At 46.8% G+C, this 17,180-nt stretch overlaps 1 protein-coding gene across 4 annotated transcripts in view; it reads right to left on the bottom strand.

Annotated features, from left to right (window-relative positions):
- The window catches only part of EXTL2 (exostosin like glycosyltransferase 2), a 38,574-nt gene that overhangs the window by 18,309 nt on the left and 3,085 nt on the right, over positions 1–17,180 (bottom strand). For 3 of the 4 annotated variants that reach the window (XM_040359932.1, XM_040359933.1, XM_040359931.1), the window contains exons 2-3: positions 4,167–4,214; positions 3,558–3,967 (exon numbers count right to left, since the gene is read on the bottom strand). In XM_040359932.1, coding sequence (XP_040215866.1) covers positions 3,558–3,967; positions 4,167–4,171 — 415 coding nt within the window. In that variant the 5' untranslated portion in view covers positions 4,172–4,214. The remainder of the gene's footprint in view (positions 1–3,557; positions 3,968–4,166; positions 4,215–17,180) is intronic. The other variant, XM_040359934.1, reaches the window with a different exon arrangement.

The raw sequence follows: 17,180 nt of genomic DNA, 5'->3' as shown, positions 1-17,180 counted from the left end.
GGTCATTTGGGCAGTTTGTTGTCATGATTTAAAAAGAGTAAAAAAACAGTTGATTGATAATAAATGGCTCCAGCCAAACCCCAACCATGAGTGAAAGAAAAGTTTTTGTGTTATCATTCATAGTCTCTGAAAAATGGCCAAGAAATCATAAATTCTGCCAGGGTATGTAAACTTATGAGCACAACTGTATATAGATAAACTATACTATAACATTAAAAACCATGATGTACTATTTTTACTCCGATATACACAAAATATATCTATTCAAACCTTTTAACTGACTGTGTGCTTCATTTAAAGTCCCACTCCTTTTTCTTATTCTCATAGGTCACAATAAAGGCAGAAAAAGTTCTGAATTTATCGATCTTATTTTTTAACATCACAGAAACCTGACATTTTAACAGTAGGGTGTAGACATTTTATATCCACTGTAACCAAGTGTTCCAGTCTATGCCATGGTTTTTGTTGGGAATACAGCTGTCACATTGGCTTGCGCTTTTAACCACTTCAGCCCCAGAAGAATTTACCCCATTCCTGACCGGGCCATTAACTGACAATTGCGCGGTCATGCGACCTTGTACCCCAAAAAAAATAAAAATGTATTCCCCCCCCCCCCCCCACAAATAGAGCTTTATTTTGGTAGTATTTGATTACTGCTGCGGTAAAAAAATAAATTATATATATATATATATATAAAAATAAAAAAAAGCAGACCATTTTGAAAAAAATAAAAAATACAATATTTTTTTCTATTTGCTATAATAAAATATCCCAATTTTTTTTAAACTAATTTCTCTCAGTTTAGGCTGATATATATTCTTGTATACCACACATTTATGGTTAAAAAAAAAAAAAAAAAAAAAAAATCGCAACATATATCGATTGGTTTGCGCAAAAGTTAGATAGATTTATGGCATTTTTATTTATTTTTTGAATGCGACATTGCGGCGGACAGGACAGGACACTTTTGACACATTTTTGAGACCATTGACATTTATACAGCGATCAGTGCTATAAATAGCCACGATTACTGTATCAATGTCACTGGCAGGAAAGGTGTTAACACTTGGGGGCGATCAATGGGTTAAATGTGTTCCCTCAGTGTGTTCTAACTGTGGGGGGGGGGGGAATGGGACTGCCTGGGGGAGGAGACCGATCGTTGTTCCTATATACTAGCACACACACACACACACACACACACATCCCAATTCTGGCTCTGTCAGGAGCGATCGCGGACCCCCGGCGGACATCACGGCCGCTGGGCACGCACATTTGCTCCTCAGTGACGTGGTGGGCGTGCGCACCCCCCTATACACCTTAATGCAGGGGATCCATTGTGCAGGCGGTCGGCAAGAGGTTCAGGGGTCTCAAACTGGCAGGCCCTCCAGCTGTTTTTCAAAAACTGCAAGTCCCATGAGGCATTGCAGGGCTGATAGTTACAAGCATGACTCCCACAGGCAGAGGCATGATGGGACTTGTAGTTTCGCAACAGCTGGAGGGCCGCCAGTTTGAGACATCTGAACCATCAAATGGCTGGTGTTAGAACTGATCACATGTGCAGCATCATGGCAGTTGAAGATCAAACAGAGGCTAAGATGTCAGCCTATTTTTCTGACAACTATAGGAGCGTTTAGTTCCACTTTAACCACTTAACGCCCGCCGCACGCCTATTTACGTCCACAGAATGGCACGTACAGGCAGATGGGCGTATATATACGTCCCCGCCTTCTAGCAGGTCGGGGGTCCGATCGGGACCCCCTCCGCTGTGTGCGGATTCCCGCGGAGAGCGATCCGGGACGACGGCGCGGCTATTCGTTTATAGCCGCCCTGTCGCGATCGCTCCCCGGAGCTGAAGAACGGGGAGAGCCGTATGTAAACACGGCTTCCCCGTGGGGCTGCATCGATCGAGTGATCCCTTTTTGTAATGAGACTCGATCAATGACGTCAGTCCTACAGCCACACCCCCCTACAGTTGTAAACACACACTAGGTCAGTGTTTCTCAATTCCAGTCCTCAGGCCCCCCCCAACAGGTCAGGTTTTCAGGATTTCCCTCAGATGAAAAGGCTGTGGTGATTACTAAGGCAGTGAAACTGATCAAATCACCTGTGCAAAATAATGGAAATCCTGAAAACCTGACCTGTTGGGGGGGCCTGAGGACTGGAATTGAGAAACACTGCACTAGGTGAACCCTAACTCCTACAGCGCCCCCTGTGGTTAACTCCCAAACTGCAACTGTCATTTTCACAATAATGCAATTTAAATGCATTTTTTGCTGTGAAAATGACAATGGTCCCAAAAATGTGTCAAAATTGTCCGAAGTGTCCGCCATAATGTCGCAGTCACGAAAAAAAATCGCTGATCGCCGCCAATAGTAGTAAAAAAAAAATTAATAAAAATGAAAAAAAAAACTATCCCCTATTTTCTAAACGCTATAAATTTTGCGCAAACCAATCGATAAACACTTATTGCGATTTTTTTTACCAAAAATAGGTAGAATACGTATCGGCCTAAACTGAGGAAAAATTTTTTTTTATATATGTTTTTGGGGGATATTTATTATAGCAAAAAGTAAAAAATATTGCATTTTTTTCAAATTGTCGCTCTATTTTTGTTTTATAGCGCAAAAAATAAAAACCGCAGAGGTGATCAAATACCACCAAAAGAAAGCTCTATTTGTGGGGAAAAAAGGACGCCAATTTTGTTTGGGAGCTACATTGCACGACCGCGCAATTGTCTGTTAAAGCGACGCAGTGCCGAATCGCAAAACCTGGCCTGGGCATTTAGCAACAAAATGGTCCGGGGCTTAAGTGGTTAAGGACAAACATGCATTTAAGAATGTCAGAACTCCTGATCTGCACACTTATTCCAAGTCAGTAACTCACAAATACCATAATCACTGATCCAGCATGACAGCTAGGCACTTAGTTCCATATCATTTACAAGTCAGCCTTCACACTTCCTTAGTAGAGATTTCTATAGCTCAGCTACAATTATAGTATTTGGAACGGTTACACACACGCCATTTGCCCCATTTATTGCCATGACTCATGGTGGGCCCCAGCCATCCAGAGAAGCGTGGACTCATCTATAAGAATGAATAAATGGCATGCAAGCACAGTAGGCTTGGGATACAGTCAGGTCTTTTTTCAGGCAAGGCTGCCTAGCACTAGAAAGGGCCACGCAGTGAGGTTCTCCAGAGTTGGGTGAAGGTAAGCATTTACAGTAGGTATACTGTATAGGCTACACTTTGTGGAGTAGCGGGGCATTTTAATGGACAGCTTGACTAAAAGTGAAGCAAATGTCTGAAGGCCGTTTCTCATTCATCTTGGCACTCTTTATAGAAGTCCCCAAGTGGCCACATCCTGCAACAGTGTGCCCCTCCAACAGTGGCATTATATGCAATGTAGGATATTGAAAAGCCCAACAGAAGAAGCGAGACTTCCTGATTCAGATATTATGGTGCTGGAGTCCGCAAGAGATAGAAGAAGCTGGCAACTGAACCAAATGACCAATGCATCATGTAATAATTGTAGGGAAAGACATTAGTAACACTCACCTTGGGTTTGTATCTCTGGAAAGTTTTGCAGCCTGTTTCGCATGAGGTTAACACTCTGTTTCTTGAAGTAAACAGACACGGGATGGGGTCCAAGACTTTCCCACAACTCGTGTGGCGTGTCCTGCCCCACATTATTCCACACTACAATGATGCTGTGGAGATGGGGCATGGCCTGGTAGTGATTTAACATTTTCAGTAACAAATCAGTTCTGTTAAAGCTTTGCATTATGAGAGTGAAAGAGTCCTGTGAGGAGAGGCTGGAGAAGGATGCTCCCCGCCGAACCCCCAGCATAGAATCTTCATGAGCAGCGGGGAGGAGGGCAGCAAGGGCACCAAACAGGAAGAAGAGGACCACAAGAAAAGCACAGATGACGCGGAGCACCTTCATCCTCTGCAACCTTCCCAGAAATCTGCAGAAAACATACAAGATAAATAAATCTCTTAGAAATCTGGCATTTAAATTGATGAACAAAAAAAAAAAAAAAAAAAGAAGAAAAAAAACAAAACAACAAAAAAAAGGATGGTTAACAGGAGGTGTGTCCAGTGACATTGAAGTTGATATAGTTTTAGCTCTAATATTAAAGATAGATAGAATGAGATTTATTGTACCTCATATTGAGCAGGCGTCTCTTTTAAAGGGAAAACCTCATGGCGACACTAACAGAGAAAGAGAATAATTATTACAGGTATTTTTTATGGTGCCAAGAATTTACACAGTGCTTTACTCTACATACACATCAGTACCTGCACTGGAGGATCTTCCAATTGAAGGTCCCCATTTCACATGCTCACACATCCTAGGGCTAATGTAGACAGAAGTCAATTAACTCATGACAGGGCTCGACAAATCCTGGTCGCCATGGCGACTAGAAATAGCGCCCTGGCGACTTGGCTTGGAAGGTGAGCTGGCGCCATCTGGTGGTGAGCCGTTGGTATTACAAGTTATTACCACCAGGTGTGAGCTGGCTCCATCTGGTGGTGGCCGTTGGTATTACAAGTTAAGCATTACAAGTTAAACAGCAATTCTAATGTAATTTTTCACTATTTTCACTGCCATCTTCTTCCCTCCAATTAGAACCCCCAAACATTATATATATATATATATATATATTTTTTATCCCAACACCCTAGAGAAGAAAATGGCAATCGTTGCAATACTTTCTGTCACGCCGTGATTGCGCAGCGGTCTTACAAGCGCACTTTTTTGGGAAAAAAAAATTACACTTTTTTTAATAAAAAAAATAAGACAACAGTAAAGTTCTCCCCATTTTTCTTAAAGCGGTGGTTCACCCTGCAGAACAACTTTTTAGCATAAAATTAGGCATAGTAGCGCGAGCTACAGTATGCCTGTCTTAATTTGTTTATCCCCGTACTCACTGTGTAATTCGTACATAGAAGATTCCGACTGCCCGCGGGGAATGGGCGTTCCTTTTCAAGAGGGAGGGTGATTGACGGCCGGCTCTGGCACGTCACGCTCCCCGAAGACAGCCGGAGTAGGTCTCGGCTCTTCACGGCGCCTGCGCACAGACTATGCGCAGGCGCCGTGAAGAGCCAAGCCTATTTCGGCTATTTCTGGAGAAGCGTGACGCACCAGAGCCGGCCGTCAATCACCTTCCGTCTGGATTGGAACGCCCATTCCACGTGGGCAGTCGGAATCTTCTATGTACGATTACACAGTGAGTACGGGGATAAAAAAATTAAGACAGGCATACTGTAGCTCGCGCTACTATGCCTAATTTTATGCTAGAAGAAAACATTTTTTTTTTTTTTTTATAGGGTGAACCCCCGCTTTAATATTATGAAAGATAATGTTACGCCGAGTAAATTCATACCCAACATGTCACGCTTCAAAATTGCGTTCGCTCGTGGAATGCCGACAAACTTTTACCCTATAAAATCTTCATAGGCGACGTTTAAAACAATCTACAGGTTGCATGTTTTGAGTTACAGAGGAGGTCTAGGGCTAGAATTATTGCTCTCGCTCTACCAATCGCGGCGATACCTCACATGTGTGGTTTGAACACCGTTTACATATGCGGGCGCTGCTCACGTATGTGTTCGCTTCTGAGCGCAAGCTCGTCGGGACGGAGTGCGTTTTCTGGCTCCTAACTTTTTTAGCTGGCTCCTAGAGTCCAAGGAAATTTGTCAAACCCTGACTCATGAGTATGTCTTGGAGTGTGGGAAGAAACTGGAGTACCCAGAAGAAACCCACAAAAAGCACAGAGAGAACGTGCAAACTTGTTGCAAAAGTGACCAGGATTAAAAAAAAAAAAAAAAAAAAACACAAACAAACAAACAAACAAACACACACACACACACACACACACACACACACACACACACACACACAGGGACCACAGTGCTGCAACACAGACATGCTAATCACCAAGCCAATGTGCTGCCTAATTTTCAGGCAATTTCAACCAATTTTGATCACTGTATCAAATATCTGTGTTAAAGCGGCCATAGACTGTTTAAATCTCAGCTGGTTGCAACTGGTGTGTGTGGGCAGGCTGATTATACCCAAGTACAACAACCAGCATGTCAGAGTTTTAGGATGTCACTATTGCCAGCAGCTACAGTGCCTTGAAAAAATATTCATACCCCTTGAAATTTTCCACATTCTGTCATGTTACAACCAAAAACATAAATGTACCGTATATACCAGGGGTGGGCAATTATTTTTTCGATGGGGCCACATGAGAAACTAAAAATATTTTGGAGGGCCGGGCCAAAAGGCTAAACTCAATACTGCATAAAATCAATTGTATTTCTTTATAAAAAGCAGTAAATATCATCGTTGGACAACTGGTACGAGTACTTGTTATAGACATGGCACAGGAGGGGGACAGAGGCTGGGGACATGGCACAGGAGGGGGACAGACGCTGGGGACATGACACAGGAGGGGGACAGACGCTGGGGACATGACACAGGAGGGGGACAGATTCTGGGGACATGACACAGGAGGGGGACAGACACTGGGGACATGACACAGGAGGGGGACAGATGCTGGGGACATGACACAGGAGGGGGACAGAGGCTGGGGACAGGAAGCCACTGTTTAATCAATAACAATTGATAAAACAGTGGCTGCATGTGATGGCACAGTGGCTGCGTGTGATGGCACAGTGGTTGCGTTTGATGGGCACAGTAGCGACAATTGATGGGAACAGTGGCTGCGTGTGATGGGAACAGTGGCTGCGTGTGATGGGAACAGTGGCTGCGTGTGATGGGAACAGTGGCTGCGTGTGATGGGAACAGTGGCTGCGTGTGATGGGAACAGTGGCTGCGTGTGATTGGCACAGTGGCTGCGTGTTATTGGCACAGTGGCTGCGTGTTATTGGCACAGTGGCTGCATGTGATGGGCACAGTGGCTGCCTGTGATTGGGAACAGTGGCTGCGTGTGATGGGAACAGTGGCTGCGTGTGATGGGAACAGTGGCTGCGTGTGATGGGAACAGTGGCTGCGTGTGATGGGAACAGTGGCTGCGTGTGATGGGAACAGTGGCTGCGTGTGATGGGAACAGTGGCTGCGTGTGATGGGAACAGTGGCTGCGTGTGATGGGAACAGTGGCTGCGTTTGATGGGAACAGTGGCTGCGTGTGATTGGCACAGTGGCTGCGTGTGATTGGCACAGTGGCGACAATTTATGGTGGCACAGTGGCTGCGTGTGTTGGCACAAGTGGCTGCATGTGTTAGCACAGTGGCTGCGTGTGATGGGCGCAGTGACCCCTCCCGCCCCTGCCTTGTACCGGCCCTGCCTACTGTTATCACCGCGGCGGGGAACATTACAGACAGCGTTCGTTTGAACAGCTGTTTTCCCCGCTGCGCATAGACACTCCCCCTTGGACGGATCTGTCCAATCGCGAGCAAGGGGGAGTGTCTATGTGACTCCCCCTTGCTCGCGATTGGACAGATCCGTCCAAGGGGGAGTGTCTATGCGCGGCGGGGAAAACAGCTGTTCAAACGAACGCTGTCTGTAATGTTCCCCGCCGCGGTGATTAACGTGGCAGCGGCGGTGATTTCGGCGGCGGGGTGGGCCGGATTAAAAGGTCCGCCGGGCCGTAGTTTGCCCAGGTCTGGTATATACTCTAGTACAGTGTTTCTCAACTCCAGTCCTCGGGGCGCACCAACAGGTCATGTTTTCAGGCTTTCCATCATTGTTCACAGGTGATTTTATCAGTTTCACTGCCTTAGTAATTACCACAGCAGTTTGATCTGAGGGAAATCCTGAAAACATGACCTGTTGGTGCGCCCCGAGGACTGGAGTTGAGAAACACTGCTCTAGTATAAGCCAAGTTTTTCAGCACTTTTTTGTGCTGAAAATGCCCCCGTCGGCTTATACTCCAGTCAACTTTTTGCGCCTGATCTCCCAGACTTTGGGGACCCGGTACCGGCCGGCTGTAGGTCCTCTGGACCCCAAACATATAGCCCCACTCTTCCTCTAAAAGTGTGCAAAGTTTTTTGTCTGGGAGACCTACGGCCGGGGAGCACTGATTTTTCAAAGCCAGGCACCCCTTCCGTAGACTGCCATGTTAAACTGTAATTTCTCCAGTGACTTTGGGGACCCGGTACTGGCCCGTCTTAGGTCCTCTGGACCCAGAACTTGGTACACATATGGCCCCATTTCTCCTCTATAAGTGTGCAAAAGTTTTTTGTCTGGGTGACCCACGGCTGGGGAGCACCAATTTTTCAAAGCCGGGCACCCCTTCCATAGACTCCCATGTTAAACGTCAGTCTAGTCATGGGCACAGTGAGACATGGGCACAGTGAGACATTGGCACATGGACACCCTAGGCTTATACTCAAGTCAATACGTTTTCCCAGTTTTTTGTAGTAAAATTAGGTGCCTCTGCTTATATTCAGGTCGGCTTATACTCGAGTTAGAGCTGCACAATTAATCGTCATCGTTATCGCCATCTTTTTCCCATTGCGATCTTGACACAGGTTTCATGATCTTTGGTATGCAAAGAATCTCCACACCAGGGAGAAAGCCTCGCATTACTGTGTGGAGTTACAGACAGAAGAACAGGAAGTGAGAATTTCTCAGAAGAAATAAGGACATTTAAAAGCAAAATGGAAGGATGAGGTAAGTGAAGGAGGACTGCACTAAGGAAAAGGAAGTTATTTAGGGAAAAAAATAGTTTACCTTTACAACCCCTTTAAGTCTAAACATTGTATCAAATTTGACTTTTACATCAAAGGAATGAACTTCTGTATATAAACTGTCTATAAATTAGGAACGTTTAACCACTTAAACACCAAACCTTTTTCTGACAGCTCATTTCAAGTTAAAATAATTTTTTAATTTTTTTTGCTAGAAATTTACTTGGAACCCCCAAACATTATATACACACACACACACACACACACACACACACACACACACATTTTTTTTAGTAGAGACCCCAGAGAATAAAATGGCGGTTGTTGCAATATTTTATGTCGCACTGTATTTGCACAGCGGTCTTTCAAATGCAATTTTTTTGGGAAAATGAATAATGGATAATGAATTTAAAAAAAAACTAGCCAGTAAAGTTAGCCCAATTTTGTTTGTATAAATGTAAAAGATTTTACGCCGTGAGAATCGTGATCTTTATTCTAAGCAAAAAAATCGTGATTCTCATTTTGGCCAAAATCGTGCAGCTCGAACTCAAGTATGTACGGTACACATATATATATATATATATATATATATATGGTGGTGAGTTGTTGGTATTACAATTTATTACCACCAGATGTGAGCTGGCTCCATCTGGTGGTGGCCGTTGGTATTACAAGTTAACAACAAAACCTGGGGAATGCCCAGGGAAAAACCAAGCCTACTTACCGACCAGCTTGCAGAAAACCAATTAACCTGTCTACAGTATGCGTTAAAAACAGGGGTTCGGTCCGCACGCATTTGCAAACGCATGCGTGAGCCACAGAGCCGCGCCAAGGCACCCTCTAATCTGTGGTCCTAACACTAAACAATGAGCGTCCCCACAGTGGAGGCACATGCATTTAAATGGATAGACAGGGGCAGGTGAACTGAAGGGAAGCCACCCCTCCTTAAAGGTACAAGAGCACACCAAGCACCCAGCATGTAGCACAATGGCTGCAAAGGTGTTGGTGCACTGAGGGACCAATATAAACACCACAGGTGAAGCATAAACATGTCCACTGCCCCCATCTATAGCTGGCCATAACAGTAAGTAGCATTGGAAGGCTAAAGCAGATAACAACAAAAACCTGGGGAATGTCCAGGGAAAAACCAAGCCTCCTTACCGACCAGCCTGCAGAACAACCAATTAACCTGTCTTTAACGCATACTGTAGACAGGTTAATTGGTTTTCTACAAGCTGGTCGGTAAGTAGGCTTGGTTTTTCCCTGGACATTCCCCAGGTTTTTGTTGTTATCTGCCATTACAAGTTAAAGCGGAGGTTCACCATAAAAACATTTTTCTAACATTACATTGTGCTCACTTCCAACATTGACAGTATGCTGATTTTTAAAAATGTTTTGCTGTACATACCGTCGTATAGCTATTTCCCACCCCGGCTTCCGGGTAGTGAATCCCGCGGGAGTGGGCGTTCCTATGCAGAGGCTAAGTGATTGACGTGATGACAAAAACTTCCCCCCGGCGCATAAGGCGCGTCACCAGTTTCCGAAAGAAGCCGAACTGCGAGTCGGCCCTATACGGCGCTATACGGCGCCTTCGCACCGACGTCCGGCTTCTTTTGGAAACTGGTGACGCGCCTTATGCGCCAGGGGGAAGTTTTTGTCATCACGTCAATCACTTAGGCCCCGTACACACGACCGGATCTGTCCGCTGGGATTTATCCGTGGATCAGTTCCAGCAGACAAATCTGGTTGTGTGTACGGCCTAGCGGACATTTTTCGGCGGACATTTGTCCAGCCGACCGGTTTTCAAGTGGATAAAAATTTCTTGGCATGCTAAGAAATCTATCCGCTGGAAACCTGTCCGTCGGACGTGTAAGGTCGACTGTACAGACTCACCGGACACGTCCGACCGACCGCCATCCCTCACATTTGTCGTACTGATTTGACGCATGCGTGGAAGCTTTGAACTTCGAGGGCCGCCCACGTCGCCACGTCATCATCGCGGCGACGGCGCGGCCACGCCCCGCGTATTGTTTACGCGCGGATTTCTGTCTGATGGTGTGTACAACCATCAGACAGAAATCTCCGGGCGGACATGTCAGCTGAAAACGGTCCGGCAGACCGTTTTCAGCGGATTATCCGCCCGTGTGTACAAGGCCTTAGCCTCTGCATAGGAACGCCCACTCCCGCGGGATTCACTACTCGGAAGCCGGGGGGGGAAAATAGCTATACGACGGTATATACAGCAAAAAAAAAAAAAAAACAGCATACTGTCAATGTTGGAAGTGAGCACAATGTAATGTTAGAAAAATGTCTTTAGGGTGAACCTCCGCTTTAAGCATTACAAGTTAAACAGCAATTCTAATGTCATTTTTCACTGCCATCTTCTTCCCTCTAATTAGAACCCCCAAACATTATATATATATTTTTTATCCTAACACCCTAGAGCAGGGGTGGGCAATTATTTTTTCGATGGGGCCACATGAGAAACTAAAAATATTTTGGAGGGCCGGGCCAAAAGGCTAAACTCAATACTGCATAAAATCAATTGTATTTCTTTATAAAAAGCAGTAAATATCATTGTTGGAAAACTGGTACGAGTACTTTTTATAGACATGGCACAGGAGGGGGACAGAGGCTGGGGACATGGCACAGGAGGGGGACAGACGCTGGGGACATGGCACAGGAGGGGGACAGACGCTGGGGACATGGCACAGGAGGGGGACAGACGCTGGGGACATGACACAGGAGGGGGACAGACGCTGGGGACATGACACAGGAGGGGGACAGACGCTGGGGACATGACACAGGAGGGGGACAGACGCTGGGGACATGACACAGGAGGGGGACAGAGGCTGGGGACATGACACAGGAGGGGGACAGACGCTGGGGACATGACACAGGAGGGGGACAGACGCTGGGGACATGACACAGGAGGGGGACAGACGCTGGGGACATGACACAGGAGGGGGACAGACGCTGGGGACATGACACAGGAGGGGGACAGACGCTGGGGACATGACACAGGAGGGGGACAGACGCTGGGGGACATGACACAGGAGGGGGACAGACGCTGGGGACATGACACAGGAGGGGGACAGAGGCTGGGGACAGGAAGCCACTGTTTAATCAATAACAATTGATAAAACAGTGGCTGCATGTGATGGCACAGTGGCTGCGTGTGATGGCACAGTGGTTGCGTTTGATGGGCACAGTAGCGACAATTGATGGCACAGTGGCTGCGTGTGATGGGCACAGTGGCAACAATTGATGGCACAGTGACTGCGTGTGTTGGCACAGTGGCTGCATGTGATGGGCACAGTGGCTGCGTGTTATTGGCACAGTGGCTGCGTGTGATGGGCACAGTGGCTGCGTGTGATGGGCACAGTGGCTGCGTGTGATGGGCACAGTGGCTGCGTGTGATGGGCACAGTGGCTGCGTGTGATGGGCACAGTGGCTGCGTGTGATGGGCACAGTGGCTGCGTGTGATTGGCACAGTGGCTGCGTGTGATTGGCACAGTGGCGACAATTGATTGCACAGTGGCTGCGTGTGATTGGCACAGTGGCTGTGTTTGATGGGCACAGTGGCTGCGTGTGATGGGCACAGTGGCTGCGTGTGATGGGCACAGTGGCTGCGTGTGATGGGCACAGTGGCTGCGTGTGATGGGCACAGTGGCTGCGTGTGATGGGCACAGTGGCTGCGTGTGATGGGCACAGTGGCGACAATTGATTGCACAGTGGCTGCGTGTGATTGGCACAGTGGCTGCGTTTGATGGGCACAGTGGCTGCATGTGATGGGCACAGTGGCTGCATGTGATGGGCACAGTGGCTGCATGTGATGGGCACAGTGGCTGCATGTGATGGGCACAGTGGCTGCGTGTGATTGGCACAGTGGCTGCGTGTGATTGGCACAGTGGCTGCGTGTGATTGGCACAGTGGCTGCGTGTGATTGGCACAGTGGCTGCGTTTGATGGGAACAGTGGCTGCGTGTGATTGGCACAGTGGCTGCGTGTGATTGGCACAGTGGCGACAATTTATGGTGGCACAGTGGCTGCGTGTGTTGGCACAAGTGGCTGCATGTGTTAGCACAGTGGCTGCGTGTGATGGGCGCAGTGACCCCTCCCGCCCCTGCCTTGTACCGGCCCTGCCTACTGTTATCACCGCGGCGGGGAACATTACAGACAGCGTTCGTTTGAGCAGCCGTTTTCCCCGCTGCGCATAGACACTCCCCCTTGGACGGATCTGTCCAATCGCGAGCAAGGGGGAGTGTCTATGTGACTCCCCCTTGCTCGCGATTGGACAGATCCGTCCAAGGGGGAGTGTCTATGCGCGGCGGGGAAAACAGCTGTTCAAACGAACGCTGTCTGTAATGTTCCCCGCCGCGGTGATTGCCCAGGTCTGCCCTAGAGAATAAAATGGCGATCATTGCAATACTTTCTGTCACGCCGTATTTGCGCAGCGGTCTTACAAGCGCACTTTTTTTGGGAAAAAATTACACTTTTTTTAATTAAAAAAATAAGACAACAGTAAAGTTATCCCCATTTTTTTAATATTATGAAAGATAATGTTACGCCGAGTAAATTCATACCCAACATGTCACGCTTCAAAATTGCGTCCGCTCGTGGAATGCCGACAAACTTTTACCCTTTAAAATCTTCATAGGCGACGTTTAAAAAATTCTACAGCTTGCATGTTTTGAGTTACAGAGGAGGTCTAGGGCTAGAATTATTGCTCTCGCTCTACCAATCGCGGCGTACCTCGCATGTGTGGTTTGAACACCGTTTACATATGCGGGCGCTGCTCACGTATGTGTTCGCTTCTGCGTGCAAGCTCGTCGGGACGGGTCGCGTTTTCTGGCTCCTAACTTTTTTAGCTGGCTCCTAGATTCCAAGCAAATTTGTCAAACACTGCTCTGATACCCTTAAATAAAATCTAGTGTGACCAATTGCCTTCAGAAGTCATCTAATTAGTAAATAGAGTCCACCTGTGTGTAATTTAATCTCAGTATAAATACAGATCTCCTGTGAAGCCTTTAGAGGTTTGTTGGAGAACCTTAGTGAATAAACAGCATCATGAAGGCCAAAAGGAACACACCAGACAGGTCAGGGACAAAGCTGTGGAGAAGTTTAAATGCAAACTACTTACTAGGGGGGAAATCAAGGATGGGGAAAGATCCAGAGGTCCTAGTAGATGACAGATTGAGCAATAGCATGCAATGTCAAGCTGCAGCTACCAAAGCCAACAGAATATTAGCATGCATAAAAAAAAAAAAATGTATATACACTCCAGAGATAGAACGATAATACTACCACTGTATAAAAACTCTGGTTAGACCACATCTGGGGTATTCTGTACAGTTCTGGTCACCAGTCCTCAGAAGGGATGTGCTGGAACTGGAGAAAGTCCAAAGAAGGGCAACAAAACTAATAAGGGGACTGGAGGACCTTGATTACGAGGAACGACTGCAAACACTAAATCTATTCTCACTGGAGAAACAACGCTTGAGAGGGGACAGGATAGCGATTTACAAATACCTCAATGGCGATCCTAGCATAGGAAAAAAACTATTCAGTCTCAAGGAGTATAAGAAGACACGGGGGCCACATAATAAGATTGGAGGAGAAGGGAAAAGCGGTTTAACCTTAAACTGCGCAGGGGTTTTTTCACGGTCAGGGCAATAAGGATGGGGAACTCTCTTCCACAATTAGTGGTGGCTGCGGGGAGCATGGATATTTTTAAGAGACTCTTGGATGTGCATCTTAAAGAACACAACATACAGGGATATGGGAAATAATTGTAGACACGACACACAGGTTGAACTAGACTATTGCCTTTATTCAACCTTACCTACTATGTTAGGTTATAAAAAAATACCCCAAGCTTTGAACATCTCACACGGAGCACTGTTCAATCCATCACCCAAAAATGTATGGCACAGCTGCAAACCTACCAAGACATGGCTGTCCACCTAAACTGACAGACCGGGCAAGAAAAGCATTAATCAGAGAAGCGACCAATCGTATGCGTTTTACACTTCTGTAATGTTCACATGTACAGTGTATGAAGCAATATGTTCTGATTGGCTCTGGTTGGTGCTGCTGTACAGCTGCTGTAGGTGGTAAATCGTAAGAGATGTAAGTGTCTGTGCTAGCTCTGTGCAAAAATAAATGTCATTTTTTTTTTTTTAAGAATTCATAGCTGGATTAAAGCGGTATTAACACCAAAACCAAATGTGTAAGATATTGCAGCTTACCAAACCTTCAATGTGGTGGCTGCATTCGTTTTTTTTTTTTTTTTAGCCCCCCCCCCCCCCTCGTTTTCACCTGATGATCCGGCTAGTAACACACCTCCTGTATTAGTATGCCCTACCCTTGAATGAAGGAGCACAGGGGGCAAAGCAAACAGCAGCATTGATAAGGGGGAAGGGTAGCGTTAGCTGTACTAGCACTCTAGCAGGTTTAGATACACAAACAAATTGAAGCCAAACTCCAGCTCACACTGCAGTCACAGCAACAGTTTTTTTTTAAAGGGTTTTACATAAAAACAAGCTGATTACTGTAAGCACCACTGTCAGTGGTAAAAGGTTTGTCTTTACGCCAGTGGCGGCTGGTGCTCAAAATTTTTGGGGGAGCGCAAACGGAAAAAAAAAATTTCAGCCTCACTGTGCCCATCAAATGCAGCCACTGTGCCATCAATTGTCACCACTGTGCCATGCCATCAAACGCAGCCACTGTGCCATGCCATCAAACGCAGCCACTGTGCCCTTTAATTGTCGCCACTGTGTCCATTGTCGCCACTATGCCCATTAATTGTCGCCACTGTGCCCATTAATGCCGCTGTGCCAATTGTCCCCACTGTGCCAATTGTCCCCATTGATGTCACTGTGCCCTTCGTCGCCGCTGTGCCCCTCCCCCCCCCCCCAGGCACTTACCTTTACTGGAGTCAGCCATCCACGTCCTCGACCCTCGCCTCGATGTCTTCTCCCGCCCTCGATGATGCTTCAGCCAATCAGGTTACCGGTAGCCAGAACCGGCCAACCTGATTGGCTGACACGCCTGTCAGTTTTATCCAAGGAACGCACACACCGTGCGTTCCGAGGATAAGCTTCCGGGGACCCGAGGGCTGTACTCGGAAAGCCTATCAGAGCCGCTGGCTCCGATAGGCACTTCCGTACAGCCAACCAGCTGCCATTATTCAGCTGGCTGGCGCTCAACATCCGGCCAGCTGAATAGTGGGCGGCAGCGGGACAATAACATACAGGGAGTGCAGAATTATTAGGCAAATGAGTATTTTGACCACATCATCCTTTTTATGCATGTTGTCTTACTCCAAGCTGTATAGGCTCGAAAGCCTACTACCAATTAAGCATATTAGGTGATGTGCATCTCTGTAATGAGAAGGGGTGTGGTCTAATGACATCAACACCCTATATCAGGTGTGCATAATTATTAGGCAACTTCCTTTCCTTTGGCAAAATGGGTCAAAAGAAGGACTTGACAGGCTCTGAAAAGTCAAAAATAGTGAGATATCTTGCAGAGGGATGCAGCACTCTTAAAATTGCAAAGCTTCTGAAGCGTGATCATCGAACAATCAAGCGTTTCATTCAAAATAGTCAACAGGGTCGCAAGAAGCGTGTGGAAAAACCAAGGCGCAAAATAACTGCCCATGAACTGAGAAAAGTCAAGCGTGCAGCTGCCAAGATGCCACTTGCCACCAGTTTGGCCATATTTCAGAGCTGCAACATCACTGGAGTGCCCAAAAGCACAAGGTGTGCAATACCCAGAGACATGGCCAAGGTAAGAAAGGCTGAAAGACGACGACCACTGAACAAGACACACAAGCTGCAACGTCAAGACTGGGCCAAGAAATATCTCAAGACTGATTTTTCTAAGGTTTTATGGACTGCTGAAATGAGAGTGAGTCTTGATGGGCCAGATGGAAGAGCCCGTGGCTGGATTGGTAAAGGGCAGAGAGCTCCAGTCCGACTCAGATGCCAGCAAGGTGGAGGTGGAGTACTGGTTTGGGCTGGTATCATCAAAGATGAGCTTGTGGGGCCTTTTCTGGTTGAGGATGGAGTCAAGCTCAACTCCCAGTCCTACTGCCAGTTTCTGGAAGACACCTTCTTCAAGCAGTGGTACAGGAAGAAGTCACCATCCTTCAAGAAAAACATGATTTTCATGCAGGACAATGCTCCATCACACGCGTCCAAGTACTCCACAGCGTGGCTGGCAAGAAAGGGTATAAAAGAAGAAAAACTAATGACATGGCCTCCTTGTTCACCTGATCTGAACCCCATTGAGAACCTGTGGTCCATCATCAAATGTGAGATTTACAAGGAGGGAAAACAGTACACCTCTCTGAACAGTGTCTGGGAGGCTGCGGTTGCTGCTGCACGCAATGTTGATGGTGAACAGATCAAAACACTGACAGAATCCATGGATGGCAGGCTTTTGAGTGTCCTTGCAAAGAAAGGTGGCTATATTGGTCACTGATTTGTTTTTGTTTTGTTTTTGAATGTCA

This window comes from Rana temporaria, chromosome 7 (genome assembly GCF_905171775.1).
Source record: "Rana temporaria chromosome 7, aRanTem1.1, whole genome shotgun sequence".
NCBI lineage: Eukaryota > Metazoa > Chordata > Amphibia > Anura > Ranidae > Rana > Rana temporaria.
Note: the sequence above shows the minus strand (reverse complement) of the source record. Positions and strands in the feature narration are given on the sequence as shown.